The 14,355-nt window shown below is 45.1% G+C and overlaps 1 protein-coding gene across 5 annotated transcripts in view; it reads right to left on the bottom strand.

Moving 5' to 3' along the window:
• Positions 1-12,753, bottom strand: part of LOC119178667 (uncharacterized) — a 130,734-nt gene extending 117,981 nt beyond the window's left edge. For 3 of the 5 annotated variants that reach the window (XM_075869736.1, XM_075869746.1, XM_075869741.1), the window contains exon 1: positions 12,012-12,753. In XM_075869736.1, coding sequence (XP_075725851.1) covers positions 12,012-12,040 — 29 coding nt within the window. In that variant the 5' untranslated portion in view covers positions 12,041-12,753. Of the gene's footprint in view, positions 1-11,427 lie in introns of all 5 variants that reach the window. The other 2 variants (XR_012885059.1, XR_005110744.2) reach the window with 2 other exon arrangements.
• Positions 12,754-14,355: the final 1,602 nt, after the last annotated feature.

Raw genomic sequence — 14,355 nt, 5'->3', positions numbered from 1 at the left:
GTGCCCCGGCGTCCTAAAAAACTTACGAAAGGCTGCGTCAGCGATATTACTGGCGAGGAATGCAGCACTTTGTGCAGAAATACATTCAGTCTTGCACTACATGCCAATAAAACAAGGCACCTCCACGACACCTTACTGGCATGTTACAGCCCCTCCAGAGCCCGGTTCGCCCACTTGACCACATGGGTATCGACCTTTATGGCCCCCTCTCGTATAGTGGATCTGGACACCGGTAGATTATGGTCAGCGTCGACCATATGACACGCTACACTGAGACCGCAGCCCTACCGGCAGCGACTGCCCTCGTAGTTGCACTCTTCATTCTCCGCAACTTCATTCTACGCAATGATGCTCCGCAAGAGCTACTCAGTGATCGGTGTCACATGTTGCTTTTGTTTTGGAGACCATCCAAGCCATCGTCACTAAATGCAACATCATCCACCAGAAATAAATCGCCTACCATCCACGGACAATTGGTCTCACCGAGCGGTTCAACCGCACACTCGGCGACATGCTGAGGATGTATACTTCCTCTTACCACACCAACTGGAAGACTGTACTGCCTTTAGTTACGTCCACTTACAACACCACAACGCAAGCAACTACTGGCTTTTTCCCGTTCTTTCTGTTGTATGGCTGTGACCTTCCTACCTACTGGACACCATATACCTGTACCACCCTGATGCTTCTGAGTGCACTCCAGTTTCTGAAGTCGCCAGATACACCGAAGACTGCAATCAGTTAGCTTGTTCTCTGACAGGTGAAGCTCAAGGTCGACAACAGACGTGACATGACGGCATTCATCACCCAGTCCCTATGGTTCGTGCTGGCTTCTTTGTTTTGCTTTGGTTGCCCCCAACGTCCCTGGCCTTTCCTCCAAACTTCTGGCACGGTACCATGGTCCGTACTGTATCAATGATGCCACCTCGCCAGTGAACTACATCGTCGAGCCCCTCACACAATCACCAGATTTGCGCCATCGAGGACATGAGACCATACACATCGACCGTCTTAAGCCCTACTACGAGCCCTTCATTGCGCTTACTCCCTTAGTCACCAAAATGGCTATGCTTCACCCTGGGGGTATCATAGTGGTGCACCCAAGATATCATAGATGAGCATATGCACCAACATGTATGAGCGTGCGAAAGAGAGAAAAAGTCCACATTCCGATCGCGCAAGAACCTGTGCCGCCTTTGCCAGCCTTGCCGTACGGTCTTTTTCCGTTGCTTCCTTTGCAACTTCACTAGTTCAATAAACCTCATGACATTAGTGGTTTTTAGCATGTTTGTTGTGAGTTTTTTATTTCTGACTTGGCAACACTGCACACTACGTGATTAAACCTGTCACTTCTTCGCACCTAAACCTAAATAAACAATAAGCAAAAACTCGTTAGATGTGCACAAAGCAACGAGAATTTGTTCATTATTTCAGCTTCGGCCGAGAAATGCACTGAATGTAGTTTGGTTTCACCAGTTTTCAAATGAGGCTTACTGCAGGCTGAAAAAACGGACCCGACAAGCAACGTTGTTTCTCCTTCTGTCACACTGAGAAATAAATCAAGCTTTTAAATGACCTCTCCTTGTTTGTAAACAGTGTGATGTCACTGCGAGCACCCCCCCCCCCCCCCCCCTAAGCAAGTGCTAGTTGGAAAGTAAGTTCCGCCGGCGGGATCTTTCTGCATAGCAGCACTGCGTGTGTCTGCATTCCTTCAACAAAAGTTTCTGCACACCTGTTTTCTAAAGTCACAGCTTTTAAAGGTTGCTGCATATATAGAACATGATTGTGTTAGGCTAACATAAGAAAATATGCCCGTCGTAAATGGCAGCCATAAAAAAATCGGTATCCTCTTCGCTAGGGAACGTTCTGCATGTTCACGGTGACTAGCGCTTCGAGAAATATTTGCATGGAACGGAATCCAAATGTACTCAATTTTTGTTGCGGCATGTGCAATGCAGGTTTAAACGAGGTACAGCATTGGCTACAGCACGGTTCTGAGCTGCTGCCCGCGAGGTCACTAATAATATTATCCCTCACCCCAGTGCTAAATATATTTAAAAAAAACAATGATGAAAACAAGTAAGCACTTCTTGCTATGCGTTAGGTTGAGGTTAACCAATCCCCGTGAAAATAAAAGCAAAGTTCTAGCTTGCGGAGATCCTCACAACCTACTGAAAGTTTATAGGAACTTAAACCTATTGTATTTATGATCTCTTGCGCAGTTACCTCGCTGAATCTGATGCCTACAACGTATTTGCATACTTGATTTGCTCTTTTAGACCTGATACAATAGCTTGTAATGCACAGTCACTTAATAAGGACTGATTTTGAAATTTTATTCCGCAACAATAACACGTTATGAGGCGGGCAGGTAAAAGCTGTGAGAACAGCTCGACTAGCCCTGTTCCCACACAGGGTGATACAGAAGACATGCAGCCAAGTACAGTAAAATGAAAGTATGTTTTAAAATGTGCATTAAAAAGAAAAAAAAGAAAATAAAAAAATTACAATGCAAGCATAAAAAAAAAAGGTATAGTCATCATGACGCATCATTATGCAAACACTATTTGCAATTGTTTTAGTGACATTCTATATATGTCAATGTGTCAATGTTCGTTGTTATGCTGTTTAGAAATGTAGGCAGCTGAAACTTTCAAATTTGATTTCCATATTTTGTTCTACATTTTGATACGTACCACGTTTTTTTTCTCTCACCTAGCTTTTCTTTCCTTGCAATCGTCTCATTATTTTTCAATAAATCAAACTTGTATAACGACTTAGCTTGTAATAATATATTGATGGAACGTGAATGATGCAGTGTTCTTTAAATAATTCTGCTGTGTGACAGCAATGTGTACTTTACAGGCAAGCTTTCTTTTGCAAGATGGTAAGTTTGCTAACATTTGCAGTTGTCGTTGGAGACCAAACATGATTCAACAAAGAAGAACACAACTAGCTATGTATGCGCATGTTAACAGAAACAGGAAAGTAGTAGTGATGGCAACGCTAACACTGATTATCCGACATAGCTTAGTAAGTGTATGGCTCACGTGATCACCCATGTCATGTTTTGTAAAAAATACAGGCCTAATGATTTAAAACTTTTGACAACTTCAATTTCTGAGTTAATTAACGAAATGATAGGAAAGTGAACTTATGTGTGGCGAGGTTGAAATAAAACAGCTTTTAGGGAGTTTATTCAAGTTTTAGTCAAGTTTTAGGGAGTTTATTAGCCCATGAGTTAATTTTAGACAGTGCATTATTCATTCAACTACATAGATCGCTGCTGCATCTGCTTGCAGAATTGAGCCATAAAGGTACGAAGTATATGAGAAACAAGAATCTCCGTTGTTTTCATGAGGTATGAGATTCCCGATAATACAAGTTACACCTTCCAGCGTGTACTCATCAGGTAATTACCGATCTTGCTTCTACGTACCTGCAGCTCATGCAAATTTCCGGCATTGTGTTGCCCGAGATGCAACCTTGCACAGCAATCAGTTTTTGCCGAAGTAATAATTGTGGGCACATTTTACTGGGATCCTACAAGATCACATCTAATTAATCACAAGATCTACACAGTTCATAATGCATCAAAATTCATTATAATAACGGTGAGTATGTCGCTTCAAGTTTAATCATTTCATTTAGAACAAGTAACTTCAGCAATTACAGTTGCCACTGTTTATTTAACACAAAATAAGATAAACTCTTTACTTCCTCCAAACAAGTCTATAGTATTCATACAATACAGCATCAGATGCAACAGTCACAAAATAATACTTTGCATGTGTGTAATTTCATAAAAGAACTCGTGCCTCTGAAATTTCAGTGATTTTAACTTATGCTGGCAATTGAGCGAACTGTTAATAAGTGAATAATATGAAAACTGTGAGACGAAAAGAGCAATGAATGACAAAAAAAATGCCAACACAACTGCTTGCGTTCTTGCGCTTTTGAATGTTTTTGTCTGTTTCAGTCACGACGTTTTTATGATAGCACAACTAATTCAACTTTACATTCAACAGTGAACACATAATCGGAATAAACTGCATGAAAATATTTTATTTATTTTCAATTTAGGGCTCATCTTTGCATTTTTTCATGTTTCTACTTTTTTACATCTTTGAACATTAAAACGAGTTGACAATTGCTTCCCAGCTTCGCCGGCGATATTTTTGAGGAAGAATATCCGAGTGAGTGCATATTAGTTGGTGACACATTAACGAAACACATACATAAGATGTGCTCTGTTCCACACCCAATAAGCATATATTTATGTTCACACCACCACAGCCGCTGGCTGCAAATGTTGCATCCAGGAGTCGTGACACCACATTTCCATTTTCTCTTATCTCTAGTTTTTTTTTTTTTTTTTTTTTTTTTTTCTGGTTCCCGGCTTATCTAGCTTTTTCTTATGCCTGCCTTTAAGCTCTTGGTACCTTCGTCATTACTTCCCGTTATTTCCAAACGCTGTCGCGTTGCGGTGCCATGCAATCTCCCGCAATGACATGTGGTACTGATGCTTGTTTTCGTAAAAAACCTCACCCATCCCTTCCATTGAGAAAGTTTGGCTGTTTGTGGTGATTTGCGGATTGGCATACAGACTCAAGCTTACCTCAGCAAAACATGCTGAGGCAGAAAAATGTCGAAAAGCAGCTGGTGCAATAAGTGTTTATATTTTAAACAAATATATAAATGAGAGCAGACACACACGTTGAGAGCCTCTCACCGGGAGAATGTGAAGAGGGTAGTTTTGGAAAAGCTGCGGTAGGAAAAAAAATGGCATAAACGCTCTGCTATGCTCGTCTCTCTTTGCTTTTCCAGTTATTTATTATTGTCGTTTCGTTCTTCCTCCAGCTGTTGGCTTCCGTGTCTATCGACTATAAAACCATTTATTTAGTCCTTTCATGTTAGTCTCTCCACGAGCACTGGCGAATCCAGATACACTCCAATGCGCTCGTCTTTCGGCAGTCTCCGTCATGCGGTTATGTCATCCATTACTGCATCTTTGTTCTACTATGTATTATTGACAAATTGGCACCTGTGCTCGCTCCAACGAAGGAACATGTACTCAACTGCCCTACAGCAGTCGTGGTTTTGTGATGTATAAACAAAAAACGTGGTTGTCACTTGACCCGACCGTATATAAAAAACTTGGAAAGTTAATGCCATGCATAAATAAAATCTCCCAATAAAAAAATATACCTTGAGTTTCTCGCTGCAACTTCATAGTTTTCTTTCAGGAGTTGAGGCCTATTATTTTCAGCATCATTGTTCGAGATATAAGCCACTCCACGCCAGTGTATGTATATTTATATATATATATATATATATATACTGAAAAAGCTCTTCCGATTGGCCAAACGTATGTGGGAAGAAACGAGACACAACTTCGCAGTTGTCTTAATTTTAATTCCAATGATTTTGATCGGTGAACGGGTCTTCGTCAGGGTTTGCGAACCCTGACCCCCCCCCCACACACACACACAAACACACACACACACACACACATGCACGCACACACACGCACACACACACACACACACATAAATATATATATATATATATATATATATATTAAGAGACCACGTCCGGTACGGCAGCAACCAGGTTATCTTTTTTAATCCAGACGCAGGAGCCAGAGAGCCAGCCCGCGTGACATACGATGATGATCACTACAATGGTTTGGTCATACAGATGAAGATGAAGTACATAGTCAGCGCTCACACTATTTTCCCCCCTTCGCGAAAGAGGGCAGCAAGTTAGAAAGGGTTGGGACGCCGAATATATCGTTTCAGTCAAGAGACGTGGGCGATCTCGGTGTGGTGGCGACGGTGATCAGGAGCCGCGTTGACAGGAGCAACGCGATAGTTGACTTCAGATGTTCGTTCCAGGACGGTGTATGGACCGAGATATCGGTAAAGGAATTTTTCGCAGAGCCCAGGTACACGAACAGGTGTCCACAAAAGGACTTTGTCGCCTGGGCGGAACACAACAACTCGACGCTTCGCATCAATGTCAATTTTTCTCTTGTCCAGAATGGTAGCAGTGTTGGCGCGGGCGATTTCACGGCAGCGGGCGACGCGAGCGGCGAACTCTTCCGGGAGAGATGAAGATGGATTGGAAGATGTGGACAAAAAGGTGGTGTCCAGAACAAAATTCGGTACACGACCATACACGAGAAAAAAAGGGCTGAAATTCGTTGTACGCTGTATGGCATTGTTACATGCGAACGTGACGAAAGGAAGTATTGTGTCCCAGTTTTTGTGATCCGGTTGCATGTACATAGAGATCATGTCGGACAAAGTTCGGTGAAAATGCTCAGTCAGACCATTAGTTTCTGGGTGATACGCTGATGTGGTCTTGTGGATGGTGTTAGAGGCCTGTAAGACTTCAGCAAGGACATGTGAAAGAAATGTCTTGCCACGGTCACTAAGGAGCACACGCGGTGCGCCATGTCGTAAAATAATGGCGCGAAGGAAAAAGTCGGCTACTTCAGAGGTAGCATCAGATGAAAGAGCTGCCGTCTCCGCGTAGCGAGTAAGGTGGTCTACGGCAGTAACAATCCAACGGTGACCAGCTGGCGTAAGCGGAAGAGGTTCGTATAAGTCTATGCCCACAAACTCAAAGGGAGTGGATGGGCACGGCAGTGGTTGCAATGGCCCCGCGGGAAGAGACGTGGTACGTTTTCGGTGCAGGCATGACGCGCAGGAAGCGACGTACTTGGCAACAGAAGTGGACAGGCCAGGCCAAAAGCAGCGAGTCTTGAGGCGGTCGTAGGTTTTGTGGAACCCTAAGTGGCCAGCTGTCGCATCGTCATGAAACGCTTGTAGAACTTCCAGACGAAGTGAGCGAGGAAGGACGGGAACCCATTGGTTACCGAGAGGATGGTAAATTTGCCGACATAATGTTCCCTCTTGAAGCTTGAAACGGGCAAGTTGTCATCTTAGGCGGCTGTTTGGAGCACGCGTTAAGCCAGTGAGCCGATCAATGATTGTGCAGCAGTAGGTATCGGCATGTTGGAGCGAGGCGAGATCTGTGGACGAAAGAAGGTCCGCCGAGGCAACTAAATGTTTCGAAGCAGCAGCCATCTGTTTGGTCACTTTGGCGGGCGGTGACGAACAGGTGAAAGGTGACACTTCGGCGCTTTCCGAGAGCGGGCAACGAGACAAAGCGTCGGCATCTTGGTGCTCTCGGCCCGACCTATATGTGACGCTGTAGTCATACTCTTGCAATCGTAGTACCCAACGGCCAAGGCGTCCCGACAAATTTTTGAGAGACGATAACCAACACAGAGCATGATGGTCAGTCACTATTGTGAAATGCCGGCCGTATAAGTAAGGACGAAACTTTTGTATGGACCACACGATGGCGAGACATTCTTGCTCAGTGATGCTGTAGTTTCGCTCAGCAGGTGACAGAGTGCGGCTCGCGTAGGCCACGACTTATTCTTCGGAAGCGTGGTTCCGCTGAAGAAGGACAGCACCGATGCCAAGTCCACTTGCGTCAGTGTGTAGCACAGTAGGTGCTGCAGAGTCGAAATGGCGAAACACTGGCCGTGATGTGAGGCATCGCTTGAGGGTGTGAAAAGCGGCTTCGCAGTCATCCGACCAGACAAAGGGTGTGCTCGTGGTCAGAAGTTTGTACATAGGAGCCGCAATAATTGCTAAATCCCGTACAAAGCGGCGGAAATACGACGCTAAGCCAAGGAAGCTGCGGAGGTCTTTCTGTGTGGTTGGTGTAGGAAAGTGCAGTACCGTGGCAACCTTGTCGAGATCGGGCTCAACGCCATGTTTACTGACGACTTGACCTAATACCTTGATGCTGTGACTGGCAAACCGACACTTCTTAGTGTTGAGCTGGAGACCGGCCTTAGCTAAACACGTGAGGACTTCGTCTAGCCGTTCCAGGTGCTGTGAGAAGCTGGACGAAAAGATGACAATGTCCTCCAGGCAGCAAAGGCAGGTCTTCCATTTTAATCCCCGCAGTACCGTGTCTATCATCCGTTCGAATGTGGCTGAGGCATTACACAAGCCGAAAGGCATCACATTGAATTCAAAGAGCCCATCTGGCGTAGCAAACGCAGTCTTCTCTTTATCAGACTCGTGCATTGGAATCTGCCAATAACCGGAGCGCAAGTCGAGACTTGAAAAGTACCCGGCACCTTGTAAAGTATCAAGAGCGTCGTCAATGAGAGGCATTGGGTAGACGTCCTTACGAGTGATTTTGTTGAGTGATCTGTAATCAATGCAAAACCGTACCGAGCCATCCTTTCATTTTTTCACTAGTACGACAGGAGAAGACCATGCGCTTGTCGAAGGCCTGATGACGTTGCGCGCGAGCATGTCGTTGACTTGTTCTTCTATAAGCTTGCGTTCAGAAGCCGACACACGGTAAGGGCGGCGGCGAATCACAAGGGATCCGTCGGTGTCGATACGATGGGCGGTCACTGTTGTTTGACCCAGACCTTCGAAACAAACGTCCAAGCAAGTTTTGTGCTTCATTAATAACGCTAGCAAGGCATCAATTTGCGTTAGGTTGAGATGTTCACACAAAGTGTCCTTGAGAGCAGGAAATGCATCTTCCACTGGCATACACTTTGAGAATGACGAAGCAGATGAACTAGTGACGACACAAAGCGGTGCTTCTTCGGTAATGCTGGCAACAGTGGTCCCCTCTGGCAAAAGAAGTGGTTCTGGCGTCGTGTTGCAGGCCGTGATGCTTGCATAACCACGGGAGAACCGCACTAAACAAGATGCGATGGTGTTCCCTCGAAAAATGCAGCGCTGGCAAGGAACAACCACAGCATCACCATCTAGAATGTCTCGTGACTTGATCGTAAGGACACGTTCTTGTCCGGGCGGCAGGAGGAAATCCGCAGCTGTCACAAGGTTGGGCGACGAAAGGTCGGCAGCAGAAGAAAGCTCAGTGTCCGTAATGCGAATGAGGGGCCGACCACACGAAATTACAGCAGACGCCGCTGACAAGAAGTTCCAGCCTAAGATTATCTGATGAGCGCACGAAGACAACACAGCCAATTGTATGTGATGACGGATTCCATCGATGAGAATACGAGCAGTGCACAACCCGGTCGGGCGAATTGGACTGTCATTAGCGCCGCATAACATGGGACCGGCATAAGGAGTTTGCACTTTACGCAGGCGAAAACACAATTCACGATCAATTATCGAAATTGCGGCTCCAGTGTCTATAAGGGCGTCAACGAAAACACCTTCCACACAAACAGGCAGTAAATTAGCTGGACGAGACGGAGGAGTTGTAACGTTCCGACAACAAGCAGTTTTCCCTCCAAAAACTGCACCTTCTAGTTTTCCGAGTCCAGAGAGATCGGAACGGGATGCAGGGGTGATGAGGTACGCCGAAACGGTGACGGAGAACGGCGGCGAGATGAACGAGAAGGATGAGGCCCAGCATGAGACCGTGGAGGGGAGGGCGACTGACGGGAGGTGGATGGATACGGTGCGAGATCGTATTCATTGGGTCTCGTGGCAAAGTCTCTCTCGTAAGCTGAGTAACCACGTCGTTCATCCTGCTGACGTGCCAAATACCTGACGGAGATGGCCCCGTGAAGGCCGACCAATTGGAGAAGTCGCTCTCGTGGTTGTAATACCAGGTTTTAGCGACGCCATCAAGGTAAAAAGGAATGTAGCGCAGTTTGTGCGCCTCGTCCCAATAATTACAAACGCTGGTTCGATCATAATTGTCCAGCCATTCTTCGACGTCTTCGTTGCGAAGGCTGGAAAATACCGGAGGGTCTCGATGAGAGGTACTCACGGTGTAGTGAAGCCTAAGTGGCTGAGAAGGAGCGGTTGCAGTAGCGTATGCGTTGGGTTCTGCCATCGCTGTTGCTTGAGGGCACATCCGTCGACCAGACTGGAGCTCTAGGAGTGATGGGTAGCGTGCTTTGGTTCCCACGTCCTCCTGCTCTACCCAGCACCTCCACCCCTTATGAGACCACATGCGGGTACGGCAGCAACCAGGTTATCTTTTTTAATCCAGACGCACGAGCCAGAGAGCCAGCCCGCGTGACATACGATGATCACTACAATTGTTTGGTCGTACAGATGAAGATGAAGTACATAGTCAGCGCTCACAATATATATATATATATATATATATATATATATATAGTCCTGCTTAGTAAGAACTATCAAGAAATTTGAATGCCACTTCTAATGATGTATACTTTTGCAGCCTCTGCAGAGTGTGTCACTCTGTTTGTAGAAACCACTTTTATCACCGTTTTAAGCTGAATTACTTTTTGGCACACTACTGTGTACCAGATAACACGAAAAAGATTCAAATTATGCTTTTTCATGCACTTTTAGCATATAAATACTATGAACCTCTATTGTCAAGTATCCAAAAAAATTGTTGTCAAGGATTCCGGCCTAAAAAACGCGAAGGTGCTGAGTAAACATCACGGAAATCAAAGTACCTAAACTCAAAAAAGGACGCATTGTATCTTCATAAATAGAACAACCACTTTGTGACACATTCGGTGCCATATAGTACTGCTACATTCATTGTGGGTTTTTATTTCAGCCTTAAAGCACGAAGTGGCTTCTGGGGAAAAAAAAAAAGACGAGTGCTCGTCACACACACAATTCAATTGCCTTTTATCTAGATAGCGTCTATGTACTCTACTTAATACGCGATGTGATCACTTTGATAAGTGAGATTAACAAAACACTGAGTAGAACAACTGAGTGGGTCACTGTTGTGACAATCACCAGCTAATTTGCTGCGGATGCTGCCCCGAAGGAGCCTCCGCCACCCGTTTACCCTAGAGTTACTCTACCCTTAGGTAGCATGAAGAGTGCCCTTCAACAGCCGTGGTTTTGCCATGTATAAACAAAAAAAAGAAAAACGTGGTTGTCACTTGACCCAGCCGTATAAAAAAACAGGGGAAGTGAATGTCATGCAGAAATAAATATACCTTTGCAACTTTGCAAATACGCGCTCTCCCATAGAAAGGTGGTGGTGGTGGTTAGAAGAGGAAGAAGGCACCTAATTTCTGCAGCCCGTGGTAATCATAACACCTCAAATCTCAAAATTGCTCAACTTGATTTTTTTTTTTTCGTTTGCTCTTTTTATGTTTTTTTACATTATTCTTATTATAATACCAATTCATTACACACAGTAAAAATGATCACAGAAAAACTGCACTACACTTTCTTGGCCAATCCCCCTGAGTGGGTATGAGCCATCATTCCAGGGAAACAAAACAACACAAAAAAATCTGCAGCCCGGTAGGGAGCACGGCGCAGTGCCTGATAGAAAGCCGCCCGACGCGGAAGACAGCACTGTGCGCTTTTTTCACCCAGCGACCATGATTTCACAAACCATCATTACGTCCACTCACGCATCACATATGTGTATATTTGTAACATATTTGCTTACCGTCGTTTCTTATCTATTATTTATGTGGTTTTCACTCCTTCATTTTCGTCTACACACGACGAGCGTTGCGAACAATAAAAAGTTGTAAGCTAGTTCCCGCATGAGTCTTTCCGTTTTGTCCAGGTGTAACAGATGAGCGATTGAGTCTACGCGCGTCCAGCATGGCAACGCTTGAGAGGGGAAGTTGTCAGGTCGGCGTTCACCAACGGTGATAACTGGCTCGATGGATACATCGTGCGGACTACCTAGCAAATTCATTTGCTGCATGCGATGAGATACCCGTTGGCACCACGCGTGCGCTTGTTAGGCCAACCGTGAACACTGAGAAGGCACACCAAATGTAGGCAACAGAACGCATGTGCCCAGAGTAGCGACAACATGCGAGGAACAAGCCCAGCGAACAAATACTGCACCTGTGCACACTCAAAATCACGATGAAGAACACGCAACAACGTCAGGAACTCCGTCGAACAAGCGATGACCGCACAACACCGAGCCACAGAACACCTACGACCGAGCGCAATGCGCGCCTTTGCGCAAAGAGCTGGTAGGTGTTCTGTGGTTAGAGCGCACAGAACACCTACCAGTTGTTGCACACCACTGGATCAACCATGGATACAGTGTACTAGAAGGGGGAAGTGGAGTGAACGAGGCGGCCGCGCCATATCTCGGCTGACTCTCCGGCGGGAGACAGTAGCGGCGGCGCTGTAGCCTCATGGTACTAAATTCATGATGTTGAAAGGAAATATGAAATCTTTCTAAGCTGTAGAAGGGATGCATCCCTTATGATCAATGAAAAGATTAGAAGAAAGAGAGCTCAGTGGCTGGCAGAAGTACATAAAAAAGATAGAAAGGCAGCTGCGAAATTTTGCAACCATCTAAACTCCCTGAGAAATGAGACGAGCTTAGAGCAGAGGTTTATAACTACAGCTCAAGGTGCTAGGCTAGAAGGGGACGAAGCTAAGGAATATATAAGAACAAGGGTGACAGAAAAATTTCAACAAAGAAGTGCTTTATGCACCACAATAGACAAGGATGAATCAAGTGGCGCAATGGCTCCATTTTCACAAGAGTGGGAAAGGGCTGAGAAAAGGGTTCCTAGTAGTACATCAACAGGCCCAGATGGCATTCCAATTATGCTGATAAAGACATTAGGTCCAAAGTCTAAGCAGGCTTTGAGAGAGTCAGTGAGCAAAATAATAATCGATGGAGAAGTTCCCGATCAATAGAAATTTAGCAAGATGAGCATGATCTATAAAGGAAAGGGGGACAAAGCTGACATAAACAACTACCGTCCTATAACAGTGACATCGGTGGTCTACAGGCTGGCGATACAGATTATAAAGGAAAGACTGAACGCATGGATAGAGGATGAGGGGGTGCTGGGGGAACTGCTGAATAGGTTTCGGAAACACAGGAGGTTGGAAGACAATCTGTTCTCACTGACGCAGTGCATAGAAATAGCAGAAAAGGAACACAGGCCCCTGTGGCTAGCATTTTTGGATATCAAGGGAGCGTACGATAGCGTGGTTCAAGAGGACTTGTGGGCAATACTGGACACACTAGACGTAGATGATGTAGTCACTAATTTTTTAAAGGATATCTATAAAGGTAACGAGGTAATTATAAAGTGGGATAAACAGGTATCCAAGCCTGCAGAGGTAAAACGGGGGCTTAGGCAGGGGTGTCCCCTGTAACCCTTATTATTCATGATGTACCTACAAAGATTAGAGGCCAAATTAGATGGACGTGGACTGTCCTTCAACCTCTCTTTCGTCAAACAAGGAAAACTCATTGAACAGGAATACCAGCATTGATGTACGCAGATGATATAGTGCTAATGGCTGACAACAAGAAAGATTTGCAGAGATTGGTGGACATCTACGGTAATGAGGGAGATGCGTTAGATTTCAGATTCAGTAAGGAAAAATCGGCAGTCATGATTTTTAATGACAATGAAGGTAGTGAGCTCAGAGTACAGGAGGTCACGTAAGAGGTAACAGATAAATACAAATATCTGGGCGTATGGATAAGCAATGGGGCCGAGAACCTAAGGGAACACGAAATATACGTGTCAACTAAAGGTATCAGGAATGCAGCGGTAATGAAAAACAGGGCACTGTGGAATGAGAATAGGTATGATGTTATATGAGAAGAATGTAGAAAGGGCCGGGTCATGGTTCCTGCGGTCTGACGTTCGCCAATGCTGTCTTGTGCATATGAGATCAGAAGTTGAAGCAAGATTAGAAATTAAGCAACGTGGAATAGGTAGGCTTGCCTTAGGAGCTCACGGGAATACACCAAATATCATATCATATCATCCCATATCACAAGGTGATATGGGATGGACATCATTTGAGGGAAGGGAAGCTAGCAGCAAGATAAAATTTGAGAAGCGATTGAGCGAAATGGGGGAGGAGCATTGGGCTAGGAAGGTATTCAGCTACTTGTACATGAAGAATGTCGATCCAAATGGAGGACGCGAACCATAAAATTGACTGGTAAATACTTGGAAAACAGCAGGGGACCAAACCAAAACGAATTATTGGTTAGGAAGAAGGTGAAGAAAGCTGAGACCGATATGTGGAGAATTGGCATGATTAAGAAGTCCGCACTAGAGATCTATCGAACTTTTAAGCAGGAAATTGCCAAGGAAAGGATTTATGATAATACTCGGGGTAGTTCTCTACTGTTTGAGGTCGGGATGGGAGTATTGTGAACCAATTGAGACATATCGGGCCAAATAAGAAGGGGTAGACACGGTATGCAGTGCGTGTGGAGAGGAAGAAGAAACTGCCGAACACTTGATAATGTTCTGTAAAGGGCTTCACCCTACAGTTCAGGCTGATGGCGCAGAGTTTTTTTTATCAAAACACTGGGGTTTAGGGACAGGAATGGCAAAATAGACTTTAAGCGGGTAGAAAACTA

The sequence above is a fragment of the Rhipicephalus microplus genome, chromosome 1 (genome assembly GCF_043290135.1).
Source record: "Rhipicephalus microplus isolate Deutch F79 chromosome 1, USDA_Rmic, whole genome shotgun sequence".
Lineage (NCBI taxonomy): Eukaryota > Metazoa > Arthropoda > Arachnida > Ixodida > Ixodidae > Rhipicephalus > Rhipicephalus microplus.
The sequence above is the reverse complement of the archived record's forward strand: the minus strand, read 5'-3'. Positions and strand labels throughout refer to the sequence as shown.